The 18115-nt window shown below is 38.6% G+C and overlaps 1 protein-coding gene across 3 annotated transcripts in view; it reads left to right on the plus strand.

Moving 5' to 3' along the window:
- The window catches only part of PLCE1 (phospholipase C epsilon 1), a 136201-nt gene extending 119768 nt beyond the window's left edge, over positions 1-16433 (plus strand). For all 3 annotated transcript variants that reach the window (XM_071748709.1, XM_071748710.1, XM_071748711.1), the window contains 11 exons: positions 4311-4442; positions 5608-5898; positions 6676-6839; positions 7727-7988; positions 8899-9017; positions 9992-10120; positions 10868-11077; positions 12769-12930; positions 13101-13319; positions 14044-14256; positions 15300-16433. In XM_071748709.1, coding sequence (XP_071604810.1) covers positions 4311-4442; positions 5608-5898; positions 6676-6839; positions 7727-7988; positions 8899-9017; positions 9992-10120; positions 10868-11077; positions 12769-12930; positions 13101-13319; positions 14044-14223 — 1868 coding nt within the window. In that variant the 3' untranslated portion in view covers positions 14224-14256; positions 15300-16433. The remainder of the gene's footprint in view (positions 1-4310; positions 4443-5607; positions 5899-6675; positions 6840-7726; positions 7989-8898; positions 9018-9991; positions 10121-10867; positions 11078-12768; positions 12931-13100; positions 13320-14043; positions 14257-15299) is intronic.
- The last annotated feature ends 1682 nt before the right edge of the window (positions 16434-18115 follow it).

Below are 18115 nucleotides of genomic sequence, written 5' to 3' on the forward strand. Positions count from 1 at the left end.
TCTTTTTAATGAAATCTGCAATAATCTTTCAAATAAAATATTTTCTTTTAAATAATGATATTCAAGTTTAAACAGACAGAGTGAAAGTTGTTCCAAGCATTTTGCCACACAAAAGTTCTGATGTTCTATGAGAACTTCAAAATATTTCGCTTTTTAATGTAATTTCAGTTATAAAAGAAACACTTGCTTTCCTTATTGGATTTCCTCTTACTTTAAAGAGGAGATGAAAAGAGCAGTTAAGAAAGTGAGTTCCTTTCACACATGAAGCTATAGTATTAGTTTTCCAACAAACTTTGTCTCCTCAAGACAAATGCTACCTTCTCTGTGAGATGCATATACTTCCTTGGCCACCGTGCTACTGTGTGGATACCTGTGCTTAGCTAGAGGGCACAGAGATGGTGCACTGCCATACCCCAGTATTGTTTATTAATAATAAGAACAAGGCTGGTAGATCAATGACTATGTAGCTGTATTGACCGTGTTCCTACCCAACTCAGAAAATGCAAAAATTTTGGGAATAGGGAGGACAGAATTCATGTCAGTGGCTGACCAGCAGTGTAAATATTCTTTTTCTCCTTTCCTCATAAATGTCTGTTTTTACAGTTTCCTATGTCTCTGAGTGTGAATCACTGGTTTGTGACTAAAAAAAAAAAAGACAGGGACCACGATGTTCAATTATTCTTAACTACTGAGTAACACGGAATTCCCGAAGCGTTGTCTGGTCAAACCAATTTATCATGTGGAGAAAATAACATTCCTTGTTTATAAAATGTCTGGTGGCAAGGAACCCACCACAGCTCTTGTTGTTTCAGTGGTTTTCAACCCTTACAGTCCTTGCTTAGCTTTAATTTCAGTCTGTTTGATATCATCATACCATTATCTAAGAGGATGAAGGTTTGTTCTTTTGGGTCACACAAGATGAGGGTAGTGAAGCATTCTTGAACACAGTGATGCTATAGCCCCCTGGCACATGGCTTGTTGCCTTGATGCTGAGAATCTTTAGACAGTGAGTAGAGAAAGTTGAGTACATAAAAATAGCACATGCACAATAAAGCGTGACCTGACCACCATGAAATTCAGTTGCCATCTCCATTGTATCAGACTATTTGCCCCAGTGGTATCACTTTTCGAGAAATTAAAGTGAGCTTAAAAAAGAACACCCTACATAGATACTGTAAATTCTTTTTTCAGGAGTTTGAAAATTTCAGTTTTTCTGCAAATAATCTGCAAACTCGCAGACTACCTGGCTGTTGGTCTGAAACGGGTGGTGAGAAGGCAATTGTTACAGTTTTAACATCTTACTTTAGATGGTTAGAATAAAAAGGCCAGGGAAGTTTTCCATCCTTGGTATTAATTATATAACAGCTGTGTGGTTACCCCTCACACAGGGGATGAGCCCAAAATTTTGTAACTCAATGTGCATAGCATAGAGGTTGTAGGGAAACAGAAAACATTTGCTCTGTCATTATGTTAGGATGGTAGCATTGTCTTGGTTTTAGCCTGGATGATAACAAAGGACCAGAGGGCTGGTCACTCCCCCACCCCCATTATGGGATGGTGAGGAGGAAATCTCCCTAGAACCTCCCGGGTCAGGACAAAGGCTGTGAGGTTTTCAGTCACCAGTTACACTCACAGGCAAAACAGGCTCAAACCTGGGGGAAAAGTCTGTTTAATTTATCATTAATCAAATTAAAAGCAGGGCAAAAAGAAAACATAAGGCAGAGCTTAAAAACTTCACCCCACCCCTCCCTTCTTCCCAAGCCCAGATTTCTTTGTTCTCCGTACCTCTACATCCTCCCTCCAGTGCCACAGGGGAACAGGGAGTGGAGTTTGCAGTCAGGATGTCACAGATTGTTTCCTGCTGCTCCTTCCTCCTCACGGAGAAAGATTCCTCACAGTCCTTCCCTATTCCAATGTGGGGTCCCTCCCACAAGACACGATCCCTCAGGAGCAAACTGCTCCAGCACGAGTGGCCCACAGAGCCCATGGCTTCAGGAACAGATCTACAGCATCTGCTCCGTGATCCTCCTCAGGCTGCAGGTCCACAGCTACTCCACCGGGATTCCACACAGGTTGGCCAGGTCCACAACACCTGCACCACCGTGGTCTTTCAGGGTCTGCTCCATCGTGCTCCTCCGTGAGTGCAGAGGACAGGCCATGGGATGTAGGGAAAAGTCTCTTCAGGCACTTCCTCCTCCTTCCTCACCAGCCTTGGTCTCTCTGCTCAGGCATTGCTCTCCTCCAGTGGTGTTCTCTCTTCTGGTGTTCTCTCTCTACACATGTTGCTCTCTCTCACCTCCCCCTTCTCCTCTGCCCTGCTCTTAACAATCTGTGTCTCCCCTTCTTGAATATGTTAATTGCAGAGGTGAAAATCTTTGTGTTCACTGATGGCCTAAGGCAGGGCCCGGCATCCTGGAGCAGGGAGAGCTATTCCAGCTGCTTACGTGAGCCATCTTTAGGGGAGGGGACCCCTTCCCTGCTACCAAAAATGTCACCACATCAACCCAGAACAAGGATCTATCTTCAGTATGGTGGGATCCAAGCTGGCCCTACTTCAATGAGAGAGTTGTACCAGATGACTACCAGATCCTTGCCAACCTGCATTACTTCATGAATTTGTGATTCCATGAATAGATGATGCTGTATTTTGGATTCAGGTTTAAATGGGGGTGAAAAAATGGAGCTTGCCTCTAGGAGGAGACATGTCATGTGCAAAGCATGGCCATGGGAAAAGACTGAAGAAGGCTCCCAGCTGCAGCTTACCCAGTGACCATGACATTGGGTGCAGCTGACCCTAGAGTGTATTGTCATTGCTCTCTGGTTATTTGTGGTTGGTCTGTCTCCTTAGTCTCTGTCCACAACAGGAGTTTGACACCTGGATCTTGCCTGCCAAAATCCACTTGATCTATTGAAAACTGGGATTAAATAGTGCTGGAAGCACACTGTGCATAACTCCTCGTTCTTCTAGTCAGTTCAAATTCCTTGATCTCAGCTTCTACCATATTCTCTGGTTCATGTGTACGCCTTGGCCCAAAGAGACAGTATGTCTCCAACACCAAAACCATTTATATACATCCTAAATTTCACTAACCCAAGCAGTTCCATTGAAACTATCAGGATAATTTTTACTTAATGCATATAGACATGTCATAGATGAGGGATTTTAAAAATTTCCAGCTGTGGACAGACTTCACTGGAAGAGTCCAATCTATCCTCTGTGTGATTTACATTTGTAGTTGAAATATTAGTATTAAAATAAGAACTTTCTTTAGTCACATGGATTCACATAGGTCGTTTTATGAGTCACGGGCAAGTAATGCTGTATTTGTTTTGTTATACTTTATATCAGAATGTATACTGGGTCTCTGAGAGCATCCCACACCTCAGAGCTGTGGGTATCAGAATGACTACTGTATTTTTAATTAAAAAATTAAACTAAACTATTTTTAATTTTAAAAAATTAATAATTTTAATTTTGGTCTGCCATGTGCCCTTTCCAAGTTAATAGAAAGAAACTGACCTTGAGGAGGATTAAGAGTGTTTACTTCACTGAGTAGAAGTAATAGATCATGGTTTTAATGATTATTTTGCTGGAATGCATATGTTTGAATAATAACTATACTAGAGCTTTCCAGCTCCACTTCTGGTACATATTGGCCATTAAATACTTAATGGATTTTGTACACCTTCCATATTTTGCATCACTGAAATAAAAATTCTAAACAGAAGGAGATAACTCTGAAAACATTTTGAAGCTAAACTATTTAACAAACAGTATTTGGATTTTTCCTTTACATTACATCTTTAAATAATATTTTTGCATTTATTTAATTATGCAGCTTTCCTATCCTAAATTAACCCTGTTTTATTCTCTTTACCGTACAAATTTGTTGTTACTTGAGAAAGTATTTTTAAAATTATTCTAGGGATTAATATATTGGGACTGTTAGTCTAGAATATTTTTTGTATTAATTAGGACCGATTGGTAATTTGAAACAGAGCCACTACCTTCCTTTAGCCAAAAAGTAAAATGGAGAAAGTTGTATCAGAGATAACTATGCATCTGTTTTGCTTCATATAACTTTTTATATACAATATGTATAAATAAATATACATAATATAGACATATATAAAGGCGTGTATGTATGTAAATATGTTAAAATTTAATTACGGAGAAAAATACACAGCTTGCCCTGTGTGCTATATAACAGGAGCATTCATGTCTTAAAAATAATGTAAAATGTGATGGAAAATGTCATGCCCTCTTGGTCATGTTTTTTGGCTCATGTATTTTATATTTATGGGAACAGGCTTGTCAACTCTAAACCCATCTGGCTCTAGCAGAGGAAAAGAAAGAAAAAGCAGGAAGTCCATTTTTGGCAACAATCCTGGCAGGCTGAGCCCTGGGGAGTCAGCTGCTCTTGCCAAAGCATCTGGAAAAGGTAAAGTTAGCATCTTCTTTCACCAGTCACATGGAATGACCCTGTAATCCAACACATGTAGCAGACCAAGTTGTTAAAGATCAAATACTGCACAATGTGTAAGATGTTGGACTTTGGAATGTTTTTTCACTAGCACAACAGCTATTACAATAACACTATTATAACTCAAGTGTTTAGTATGGAATATTAAAATAGAATTACTTGCTCAGGAATGTGAAGGCTCTAATTCATAAATGATTCAAGTCTAACACACATTTTACCCAATGTATCTTAAAGTTTGTATTTTAAAAGGTATGAATTAATATTTCCAAAGTACAAATGGAAAGTAGGACTGTTGGGCTGCATCCAGAACAGGATTTTTAGTGTCTGAAGCAGAACTTAAGTTGCCTAAAATTCAGCCAAGTCAAAACATGTAATTGTGTAAACTCCCATGTTCCACCTTGGAAGTACTTAGACTCTGCCGGTGATTCAGTTTGTGAACTTGGAAATTGTACTTCTGAGGATGAACAGATGTAAAGAAATAAAGTACAGAAAAAGTTCTGGAGTAGGGGGTCTAAGACTCAGATCTCCTGCCTTTTAAGCAAATGCCATAAACAGAAAGTTACACTTGCAAAGTTGTACACTCTCTTGTGCTTCTTTTCTGCCTCAAGGAATGTTGCATTTCTTTAAGCCCAAGGGCATGGCTGCAGCAGACAGGTTAGATTCCCCTATAGAGGCCAGCATCCTAGAAATGAAGAAGTCTGGCACTTAATCCTCTAGGATGTAAATAAACTGGCTTTGTACTTTGTAGTCACTCTAGACTGCCTGTTTGGAGACTTATCAGATGGGTTGCAATCTTGCCTCCCTTGCTTATGTAAAGTGTAAAAGTAAAAAAAATGGATTTTTTTTCAGGCAAATTCCAGTTAAGTATTTATTTATGAAAATGGCTGTTAGCACATCTAATCACAGCATCATTTCAGCACTTAATCGTTATGTTTCCTCTCATGGATTGTTCTTACTGTATAGGAAAGAATGTTCCACTTAGTATACTGACTAATGTAATTTTCCAGGATCGCCTTTTTCTACCGAAGCCAAAGTATACACACACACTTCACTAGAAATCTGGGAATTCTTGGAGTCTCCGGGTCTGCAGCTGTAAGTTGAAGGCACTATTTTGATTTTCCAGGTCCTTTTGATGTGATGCGGCCAAACTGGGAAGATCCTTGCTCTCCTTACAACTCTCCAGCTTCTCTCAGTGCTATTATAAGGACACCCAAGTGCTATCACATCTCCTCCCTGAATGAGAACGCTGCCAAGCGGCTGTGCAGACGCTACTCCCAGAAGCTGATCCAGCACACCACCTGCCAACTTCTGAGGACCTACCCTGCTGCCACACGCATTGACTCCTCGAATCCCCATCCACTCATCTTCTGGCTTCATGGTGTTCAGCTTGTGGCTCTGAACTACCAAACAGATGGTATGGGTACTTGAACATACATTCTAATACATTTTAGATGTAAAATCGGTTCTTGAACTGTTGATTTGTATTTGATATTTGCTTTTACCTGCTATTACAAGAGGATATTCCTGTCTGTGCACTCCAGCAGGTTCATAACATGACAAGCTGGTCCATGAGAGTAGTGATCCCGGAGTTCAGGAGCTTGATGCCAATGCAGCAGATCTCCTGGTAGCACAGAAGAGCATGGACAACAACACTTAGCATTTTTGTTGTTATTTTATTGATGAAGGTTGTTTTTTTCCTCAGGTTCAAGTAGCTATTTTCCCTTTCTGGTAATTCAAGTATAAAAAGCGACTGAACTACTTTTTACTTAGAAATGCCACTTTGGATGCTGCTTTAATGTTGATCAAACCATTTTATGGCCATTTTCTCTCCTAGTTTGTGCTCCCTCACCCTTTACGTCAGTGATTCTTCAGGTCATCTACAAAGCTACACAGTCAGTTCTTTTTCATTCGGGATAAATACCTAGAACCTTCTCAGAGAAGAGATGTAGGCAAGCCCTACAGTTGCATAATGGCAATAGAAAGGGATAGAAGGGACTGAACTGTTCTTATAATGTTTTATAATGAAGTATTGTATACATAAATTACAGCTGTCTCTGAAAACCAAGAATGAACCAATAGTACAGAATGAAATTTAAAGGAAAACATCCTTAAAATGTCTTTCTCTTCACTGTTAAGAGTTTTTCTCTTGTTTGGTTGCTCTTTGTCAGTTTTTGCTGCCTTACTTTTACAGATCTTCCTCTGCAACTTAACGCAGCGATGTTTGAGGCTAATGGTGGTTGTGGATATGTTTTGAAACCTCCTGTTCTTTGGGATAAAAATTGTTCCATGTACCAGCAGTTTCGTCCGTTAGAAAGAGATCTTGATAACAAGGAACCAGCGATATATTCTTTAACAGTAAGTACATTCAGAGGGAATTTCTCACAGCCAAACAAATAGAAGTAGACAAGGTTTAACTACAGTCTTTCACCAGCATTACAGTCATGCTTCTGTATGAAAAGATTTAACCTTTAGCTGTTGCTTGTACTTCTGAAGGTTAGCATAACTGAAACAAATTGGAAGGAAAAGGAGCACATTTTTAAAATTTTTTTTTTTATGTTATTATTTTTAACTCTTTTTATTGGCTGGTTTGTATCCATAGTTACTTTCGCTGTTTCTTTCTACAATATTTGTTGAAAACCAGTGCTGAAAGCATTTTCCCTGGGACTACACAAATGTGTGAAATTTTGCCTGTGCCTGGATGTTTCCCGTGTTTGTGAGCACCTGCACAGCTACACAAATAACCATTATGGAAAGCTGTACTGAATATTAAGAAAATATATTATTTTAAGTTATTTAGTGAGATATATAATGCATGGATTTATGGCTAAAAAAATGTATTCTGAGAAGCTTCTCCCTTGTGGGAAATGTTTCTGAAAAGGGAGATTTAAGAATCAAAAGTCTCCCAGCTGCAGTAATTGCACACCTAACTCTTGTACATGCCAAAACAAGCCAGTGGTCAGTGCCATCACCCCAGAATAATGGAGAAGAAAATCTGTTTCTTTTTGACCATGTTACTGGTACATTCCTTCTGGATTACGTGCTCACCCCCTATGGCATGGGGGGTGTTGAAGCAGCTCTGCTTCAGAAATTAGTGCCCTGACAATTACAAGGGGAGTGTTGTAAATAAATCAGTATGTTAACAAACTGTGCTCAGGAATGTGATAAACAATATTTGGCTCAGAATCATAGCAGTAAAAGAGTTACTCCACTTATTGATTTCTCTGTGTACTCCTTGGCTTCAGATTGTGTCTGGACAGAATGTCTGCCCCAGCAATAGCACAGGCAGTCCCTGCATTGAAGTGGATGTTCTGGGGATGCCTCTGGACAGCTGCCATTTCCGGACAAAGCCCATTCATCGCAACACTCTCAACCCCATGTGGAATGAACAGTTCCTTTTCCGGGTTCACTTTGAAGATTTGGTCTTTCTTCGGTTTGCAGTGGTTGAAAATAACAGCTCAGCTGTAACAGCTCAGAGAATCATTCCCCTGAAAGCTCTAAAAAGAGGTACACCTCTTTGTAGTGACACATTATGCCAAAATGGTCCATCAGATTCCTGGACTGAATCCTGCTGGAGGGATATTTTTAAGTAGGTGGTTGAATTTCTGTAGGGGATACAGGGAGCAAATATCAAGCATCATACTTCACCCTGGTGGTGATCAACTCCCTCGGTACTGGAGACTGCCCCAATGTCATGTAAATAGTCTGATCTTGTGCTGTTGCAGAGACTGGGGCATCTTGTATGCAGTTGCTCTGATCCTGAGCTCTGGCTGTGAGGTTGTGTTCATCTTGAACACTCCCTTAGGAAGCATGGAGTGGTTTCACTCCCTGCCCACCCTTTGCCCAAGAAACTGTTGCAGTTGGTGATCACTGGGGAGAGGGGAATAGCACTTGAATTCTTGCAGCAGGAGAAGTGAAGGAAGGGTGAAAAAAGGAGAGAGATGAGGAAGTGTCATTAATTCTGACAGCTGGGGGAGGGTGTTTCTGTATTGCCAGCAGCTCTTCAGCAGGATGGTAAAAAAAGTTCCATGCCATGCAACATACTGCTTCATGCCACGGTCATACCAGAAACCAGTCTCAGCATATGAGGAGATCTGGCCATAGATATGCACTTTCCCAGTGAGAATTTGTCCTTGTTTCATTCATATTCTAATATTTACCTTTTTCGTGTGTAAATATGTTGAATATTATGGTAAAAGAAAGACAACGCTAGGAGCCACTCAGCAGTTCATAGCATTTGTTCATAGCATTCATAGCATTATTGTACAAACAGTGTTAAAGCAGTGTTATTACAGTGCTTTTAATTCTATATGTTTGGCAACTGTAGCTATAAATACAGCAAATCTGAGTTTTTAATTTATGAGATTTGTGTCCTGGAATGTGGCAAAGTACTTACAAAAGAGTTTTTTCTCTTTAGGCTACAGACACGTCCAGCTCCATAACCTGCACAATGAAGCATTAGAAATTTCTAGTTTGTTCATAAACAGTCGAAGAATGGAAGAAAGTTCTTCTGGAAACACTCTACCTGCATCTCTGGTAATTTAAATATTTTTTTTGTGAGTGCCATGTATCCTTGTTTTAATAACTACTATGGTCTGGTCTGTTCAAAGATGTTAGCCCCTGAACCTGCACATTTTCCAGAAATATCTCAATGCCTAATTCTTTGGTCAAAGTATGGCTCTCACACCTGGCTGAAACTCTGGCAGGGTAAATCTTTGAAGTCTGGCTTTTGGTGCATTTAGGTATAGTGTGAGAAATGGAAGAGTGTGTTTGAACAGTAAGGTTCAGAGCTGCCTCATGCATTCCTTTATGCTTGAATCATAAGCAATGCACAGAGGACAAATGGCATAACTATTTGTGTGTGCACATCTATAAGCTTATATGTACAAATATGTACACATACAGATGTGTAATTTATATTTGACAATATGTATGGATGGATGTTAATGTTAAATTACCTGAATTATATGTGTTTTAGTAACTTTTAGCAGGTGTATTGTAATTTTGCGGATTCATCAAGTGTTAGGTAAAACTTCATGAGCTACTGTGTGCAACAGGTGTGTTGGAAATGTTACTGTCCTGTGAGATAATGTATCTTGGTGAATTACTAGGGCAGGAAGGAAGTACATCAGTGGTTTGGAGAGTAAAATACAGCTGGATTTTAATCCAGTAATTCATACACTGAATCCGAAGAGTCTGAGCTCAGCCAGAATGCAGATAGGGAGTGTTGGAGGTCTCCCCTTTTTTCAGTGGCAATTTATGTACCCTCACTGGAACACTTCCTTCTTTCTCTTCAGCTTCAAGGTACGGCGGGGTGGGGTCTTTTGGGGAGTCAATTTGTTGGGTTGTATTTTTAATGCCTTCATCAGTAGTGTAAGAGACATATATTAGCTGAATGGCTGTGTTCTGTCAACTTCCTTACATTTTGTTTGTAGTGTCTTTTAAGAATAAAAATAAAATAACATGCCTGTGTTAAAGCATTCAGTAACCTGTGAATGTTATCTGAACAGTTCTTTAGCATGGGGGAAAGGAAAACTCCTGTGACTTACAAAGTGACAATTCATGGAATTCCAGGCCCAGAGCCTTTCACCGTTTTTAATGTAAGTGGGGGGACCACAGCTGCACAGCTTCTCAATCAGGTGAGTTGCCCACTGACCTGCAGACTAATGGCAAGAATTCCCTTTCATGTCATTCTGGACATTCATCTCCTGGTATTTCTCACACACAAGGTCATTGGAGTTCATTTGTCACAGCAATGAGGTGCTTCAGAAATGTATACTGTGGAATTAATTGTATTGCAAACACATTATTGTCAGTGTAATTTTTGCAATCTTGGCTTCAAAGAATAGATTTATAATCTTAGGATTATTCCCTAGTAGTGTTTTAGTATTTGGTCTTATGCAGATGAGGAAGGCAATCCTCTTGACTGACAGCAGCAGTGGGCTGTACTTACAAGGGCAAACATTTCTGCAAACAATTCTTTGAACTTCACCACCACAGGAGTTCAGAGTAAAAGTTAGAGGGCTAAGTTCATGAGTAGAAAAAGCAGTTAATTCAACAGGGATTGTTATTCTAGCAGTGGGAAAAGACTTTACTGTCCTGGGATTATGAATAAATTGTCTGGCCAGCCAAACAGGACAGAAATAGGCTTAAATAGTACTGCCTTGTCTGGAATAGATGAACAGCTTGGCTAGGCTAAAGACACAGCACATTACCCTGGAGTAAAATATCTGAATAATAAATAGCCCATCAGAAATCTTGCCTACACTATCAGAATAGTTATTGATTCTTAAAGCTTCTTAATTCATTCTCATTTGTAACTACTAATTATGCAGTGTTTATATTTAGCATTCTAATTGCTGTTTGCTTATTGTGGTCTGTCTTAGCTCTTGGCTACCACAAAAGGCACTGAGTCATGTGCTGCAGACTATTTTCTGATGGAAGAGAAAAGTTTTATATCTAAAGAAAAGAATGAATGCAAAAAGCCACCATTCCAGAGAGTAATTTCTCCTGAAGAAGGGCTGGTGCAGCTTCTGAACAGTTGGTTCCCAGAAGAAGGATATGTTGGAAGGATTCTCTTTAAGACTCGAGAGGAAGTAAGTCTGTTTTAGATAAATTGTTATTTACAAAGGAGCTAAAAATAGCTGTTAGGATCAGGAAACAAAATGGTGCAGTGTTTGTTTCACTACTTGGTGAGTAATGTCAGTTCTGTGTACACCATTTAAAACCAAGCATAACTCCTCAGTGAGCACTAGACTTTATGCACCTGTGTGACCACTCAGCTCAAAAATCAGCTATGTGATGTTTAATCATTATCACTTCTCAACAGTTCAGTGCCACGAGCTGACTGTTCTAACTGATCTAATTTAATGTAGATCTAGATTTTGATGTGATAAAGGGTAACAGTTAATACTGAAGGGTCATAGATAACAGAACTCTAGATTACAGTTATCAGGCAGTGTAGATGTCAGCAATTTATCCTCTGTTCAGAAACATTAGGAAGGATTTTAATATTGAAAAACTCAAACTCTGAAAGGACGATTACATTATCATTGATAGCCTAAAATAGCTTGAAAATATGCTAGTGCTCCCCACCCAAAAAAAAGAAAAAAAAAAAAAAAAACACGAGGAAGACCCTTATTGATCCCATTAATTTTCAGAGGCACTTCCTTTGGTCAGTTCAGCATATAATAATGCTTGTTACGCCTGAACACAGTGCTGTAATGTATACACAAATTATACATAAACAAATAACAGCAATCCTCTGGGGTTCTTTAAATTAAAAAATATGTTTTCAACTTATTGTTGAGACATAACCTTTGATCAAGCTTCCATTCGACAAATTACTGATATATTAGACAAATAAGTGTTTTGTTTTCCTTCATTCCTACTATTTGGAGCAAAAGTTACTGGGTAGAAATTTGCTTGTGGAAATAGTAGCCTACATAATTGAGTTGACTGCAACACTTACTTAACTAGTAAGTGTATGCAACCACAGATGTGTCCCTGCCAAACCCCTTTCTTTCATAAAACATGGGTTGAACTCTTAGTACATGTGAAAATTATGCTGTAGTTTTTTTCTGTGATGCGAGTACCTCAAAGCAGTAACTGCAATTTTGAGTCTTTTTGCAGAAAGCAGCCCCAGATCTTGGGAGCTAGAAATGAAGCTGCAAATTTGCAAGGAAAAATGGAGTGGGTCCGTTTGCAGGGTGTGATAAACAGCCCATGTTCACAGCTCACGAGTTCAAGCTATGTTACAAGGAGCTGGAAAGAAATACATTATCTGAGAGAAGCACAGGGAGGAATTCTGTCTAAAATCTGCAGTAGTCTGAAAAAGGTCAGAGAAGCTGCCTTCTGCTTGGTCCACAGGAAAATATTCAGTCAGACTTCTGATCTTTAAATTATTTTGGCTTTAGTGCAGAGACAAGGAGAGGACACTTTCCACCATCTCCCATCTTTAGGCCATTACATGACAAGACATAGTTTTTCATACATAAGGAAATAAAGGATTTAAGTGAACATTTTTGTGTAATGTGGTACTATGCATATGACTCCATACTTTGCCTATTATGAAAGGTATTTCAGGCACTTTCAGATTTTAGAAACACAGGTATTTAGTTTTAGCAATAGTGGCTTATCAAAACTCATTTATTATAGTATACAGATTTGAATTTAATGGAGCTCAGGCAACAGCAGTCTTGAATCTTCATGTGATAAAAATCTCTATCCACCAGCAATTAGCTACCTCTCTGAAGTACATTAATTTGTCTCTCCTTTTTTTCTGTAGAATTTAAATGAGAGAAACATCTTTCAAGAAGCAAAGGAAGATGCAGCCATCAGCTCTGAGGATGACAGTTTCTTTGTTCAAGTACATGATGTTTCCCCAGAGCAACCACGCACGGTCATCAAAGCTCCCCGCTTGAGCACAGCACAGGATGTCATACAGCAGGTAAGCAGCATGGCCAGTTAGTGGGACTGTCACTTTTAGGGTGGAGTTTCAGTTCACAGATGGTAAGGCAGGGTTTTGTTCTCAGCACTAGCTGAGGAATCAATTTAGTAACCTGAATCTGAGGGAATGACTTTTTTTGTCTTTTTTTTTTTTTTTTTTTTCTCAAACAGACTCTTTCCAAAGCCAAATACTCCTACAGCATTTTAAGCAATCCAAATCCAAGTGATTATGTGCTCTTGGAAGAGGTGACAAAAGAGCCAGCAAACAAAAAGTCCTCAACATCTAAACCTTCTCAGAGGATTCTCTCTGATCAAGAGTGTGTGTTTCAGGCCCAAAGCAAGTGGAAGGGTGCAGGAAGATTTATCCTTAAACTCAAAGAACAAGTTCAGGTAAAAGATTAAATATTTGCAGCAGCTTTTCTAAATGATAATGATCAGCTTGAGGGGAATCTACTTCCAGTGGGAGGCTGGGTGGGAAGAAAAGACTACAGGAAAAAAAAAAAAATTCCTTTTTTCTAAGCACTTTTGTCTTTGCAAAACTGCATCAGTTACATCCAGCAATGCAGTTCCTTCACAGCCTGCAAATCCCATGACAACCATTATCTCTCGTTACCAAGTTTCTTCTTTTCACAATCTTCTGGCTGTGCATGCCATGATCCCAAATCATAGTAAAGCAGGACTTTTCAAATGGGCAATACTTTAACTGTGGGAATAAAGTCCCCTTTATTTTTGCCCAGTGAAAAAGCCTTCTGTTGCTTTATTCTGGGCTCTGGAAAACAGCAGGCATGAAGTACGTGCCTGCTGGGAGAAGGAGCTGTGTTCTTTCCAGCAGACGCCATCAATCTACAGCAGTTCTTGCTTTACAGTAACATAAGCACAGATTTTTACAAACGCTTGACTGAATTTGCTAAACGTATCTTTGAGAGTACATAATTTTCAATTAAATTTAGTCAGATCAGAAGAATGTGCTTGGGTATGAAGTAACAGCTGCACTGCATTTCAAAAGGGAGGCCGGCTTAGAAGTATGTTTGGCGGTTTCATATTAATTCTCTATTTCACAGCTAACAAGCAGTCTGTTAAACCACTTCAGTTGTCTGATTTATTTCTTTTATAGGCAGTGAGAGATGACAAAAGAAAAGGCATTTCCTTTACAAATGAACTCAAGAAGTTAACCAAGTCAAGTAAGCAGTATCGGGGATTTGCATCACCACCTCAGCAGGTCTTGCCGGATGGTCCACAGAGCAAGGATGAAAGATCTGCCTGCAGTATGAATTTTAGTGACATTATGGAGTAATAACCACCACTGCCTACAGTACAGTCTGTTCAGGTATGAGATATTGATTCTAACTCTAAACAATCATTTAATAAGTGATTTACAGAGTATTTTTTTTCAAAGTTATTGTTGGTTAAACCATAGTTAGGTACAAGGGACTGGCAGAAAGATCCATAAAAGCCTTAAACATTATTGTGCCCATGGACAGTAAGTTATTCATTATGACATTTGATACAATGAATCAGAATGGTGTGTGAAGACTGGAGTTTCATCCACTTTGTCTGCCCATTTGAAAAAAAAACCATAATGTTGCATCCTTGCTGATACAATTGTATGCATTTTAGTCCCCTGTGTTTAATTAATGATGCCCTGTTCCCTTTTTGCTCTAGGCCAAGGTAAATAGAAGTATCCAGTAGAGGTTTTGTTTTTATTAAATGTATATAATAAAACCATCAGGATTGACAATCTCCTTGTTAGCTAAAATTTATAGTTTGTTAGTTTCTCTCTAGCAATTCTGCCAGAAATTTTTAAACACTTTTATTGTCCTTTCTGCATCTCTTCCATTTCTTTCATCCTGCTTGACTTAAGCCAAAAAATGATACACATATCACTGTCCTGTTCACACAGAGATAGTACATGCACTATGTACTGTGTCCATCTGCCATGCTCACTGAGGCACATTAACCAGGTATTTGCACAGTGCTACTACAGCACTGAGGTGTCACGTGAAGTCACAGCTCATGGTAAATGAAGAAATTTCTCTCACTGTTGTGAATCCCATCTGACACATGGCCAGTGTAAGATTACAGTTTTCTTTCCACATGCATCTTGTTACTAAAGCATTAGTTGACATGCACTGCCACACTACTGCAAAATCATTAAATTAACAATTCAAATAATATTTGCAAAATATTTCAAATATGCACAAATTTGATACCTAGGCTATTGTAAAAACCCTACATCATCAAAGCAATCTGAATTAAGAAAAGCAAAACAAATTACGAAAATACCCTATTCACATTCCTTTTCCATTTATTCCTTCATTTCTTTGAAAACTGGGAGTGATACAACTGAATCCTTCTGCAATGCCTTTGCAGAAACCTGCCGCCATCTGAACTGGTCAGCAGTCGTGTGCCCTGTGCTAAAGGATGCTTAATCCAGACAATGCTGCTGGATTAACATCCAGAATCTGGGAATGCTAAACAGGATGTCGTAGATTGGAAAGATGCCTGTCAGCTGTCGGAGGATTCTCCTCTCACCCTATCTTCACATCTGCAGATCCTTGATAGGCAGATGAAGAAGTTTCCTTGGACTATATGTTGTAAGCAATCATGTGTCATTGCCCTTTTCTTTTTAAACAAGAGATAATTTTAGATAGTTACCTCTAGGGAAACTGAAGGTAGAGAACCAGATTGTTCTTTCATGTGTATTATATTAAAATAATGCACTTTTACCTTAAGATTCTGTTAAACACTGTGTTAAGTGATTGTAAAGAGATTTAAATATACTGTAACTTCCTTTGCAGATCTGTTTACTTTGGTGACTATGCACAAAATGCTCGAATTATTTATGGTTTATCTACTTTAACAAAATAATGTACAGTAGCTAAAATGCACCTAACTGGTAGTGATACTTTGACAAGGAACAACATTTTCTTCTTATAAATTCTAGGTTTGTGTTTAAAGAATATTTATTACCATGTTCCAAAGTACCTGCCACTGTATAATATATTTATCATATGCTACTCTTTAGAAAATGCAGAATTTTTACCTCTTCCTAGATTTAGAGGAAGAATTGTTTGAACATTTCTGGTTGTTTCTTTTCAGCACAAAATGTATAATACCCCAATTGACCAATACTTATAACAATGCATTGATAAATGTAACTAGCATTTCAAAATTTTGAATTTAAAGTACATTTTTCCATAGTCAGGAAATGTCTTTTTACATGTCTATTAAACCCAGAAAGTATAAAGAACACTAATTCTTGAAATTTTTCTTTATATAGAAACACCGTTGTAAAGTTCTGTTTGCTGAATTCATCTTTTGGTACTTAGTTAGTTGTGGTTGTCTCTTTTTTCCTCCATGGGAGTTATTCATGTTCTTAGTTAAAATAATCCATACCAACTACAGAGGTACAAATGAAACAGCTGCTGAAGTCAGTCATCCCTTTGATTTCCCACAAGAATTGTCTGCGTGGTGAATAAATTTCTCTGCGCATGTTTTATCTCCCTACAGCAATCCATGAACAAAGCATTTCAGTTACTTGTGACTAACTCAAGAATATAGGGGGTGATCCATGCACTCAGTTTTTCCACATCAGCTTTAGCACTCGAACACAAAATGCTGCTGCTGCTAAGAGAGAAGCAAAGGGTAAAACAGCAGAGTAACTAAGAGGAGGTTTACTTTTGGCAGTGCAAGGATGAGAGGGAAAGAAGTTACAGACTAGTTCTGTGACAACCAACATCCCCCTCTAATTATTAGAAAATACAAGAAAGCAAAATTTGGCATATAAACAAGACGACAGAACACACACTCTGCCACCAGAAGCTGTGAAGTCGTTCTCTACGTCGTTCACTACGGGGAATACTTTTGTAAGTAGTCACTACCAAAGCAAAAAGTGCCCTCTTGAGGTCATTTCCAGCTTCCAGGGAAAATAACCAGACATAGTCAGATTTCCCCAGGGTGTATCCTCCCAGAGACCATGCACTTCCTGCCATCAATCTTATCTCAAAGCAATCATGATACAATTAAAACATAAAAAAAAAACCCCAAAAAAACGCACGCCCAGCCACCTCCTAGCTCAGCCGCTTCACCCCTGTACTACCAACCTGTACAAATATTAACTGCAGAGCCAGCCCCTGTAAGAATGGGCCCCTCCCTGCCCTGCAGCACATGCATAATACAAGACTGATACTGAGTAAAATGTTAAAGTGACAACTTTCCCATAGTTTTGTATGCATAGGTTGCTTTGGAATACTTAGGAATTACTGGGAAATACACCAGCCTCCTGCACAGTTCAACTAATACAACTTTTTGTTTCATTTTGGTTTTGTTAATGTTAGTTTCATTCTCTCTGTTACTTTAACACAGCAGCATTTTAACATCACTAAGCATTTTTTTCTTTTCATTAGTGTTTTCCCATACCTGTTTGGGTTTGGGTTTTTTGTTGTATTTGGCAGCACTGAGAATAAAATTCTTAATGTCACCTGTAGTATCATAGTAGCCTGGAAGGAATACTTGCTAATTTATTAGATTCAACAAAGAAAGTTGTTACACTCATGTCATTATCTACTAATAGTTTTCTGTCACAGAGCTTTTACCAAAAAAAAAAAATTTAAATTTCTTGGGAAATTAAGGCACCAAGGTAGCTATGTCACATTGATTAACACAGGTCTAACACTAGCTTGTTTACTGACAACTTTAAACCAGTGGGTTTGTTTTGTACTATTTCTGCTAATAAAGTAATTTTCCAGTTGTGGAAATGCTTTATTAATATAAGTATATTCTTCACCAATCAAAGCTAAAAGCTGCTTTTGCTGCTGTTTATCACAGTGGAAGAGAACAGCAAGATATTTGGTTTTCTATTAAACCCCCCCCCCACCACCACTTTATAGGCATGTAGATGTCTGGAATTGTGAAAGGCTAATTACACTGTTCCAGTATTTTCACTAATGTACATATATTAACTTATTTTAATTTTAGGTATTAGAGAACATTGGGGTCAAGTTTTGATGGTCAAATATGGTACATTCTGGGGTAAAAGGAATACAGTATCCTTCCCTTTGTGTTTCAAGTATCCCAATAGTGAAAATACATCACTACTTGAAGCATTAAACAAGGTTTTTTGTAACTACTGTAAAAGCCCAGTTAAACAGATTTCATGTGCTGAGTTATTACTGTAAATAGGAAAG

Source organism: Heliangelus exortis, chromosome 7 (assembly GCF_036169615.1).
Source record: "Heliangelus exortis chromosome 7, bHelExo1.hap1, whole genome shotgun sequence".
Classification (NCBI taxonomy): domain Eukaryota; kingdom Metazoa; phylum Chordata; class Aves; order Apodiformes; family Trochilidae; genus Heliangelus; species Heliangelus exortis.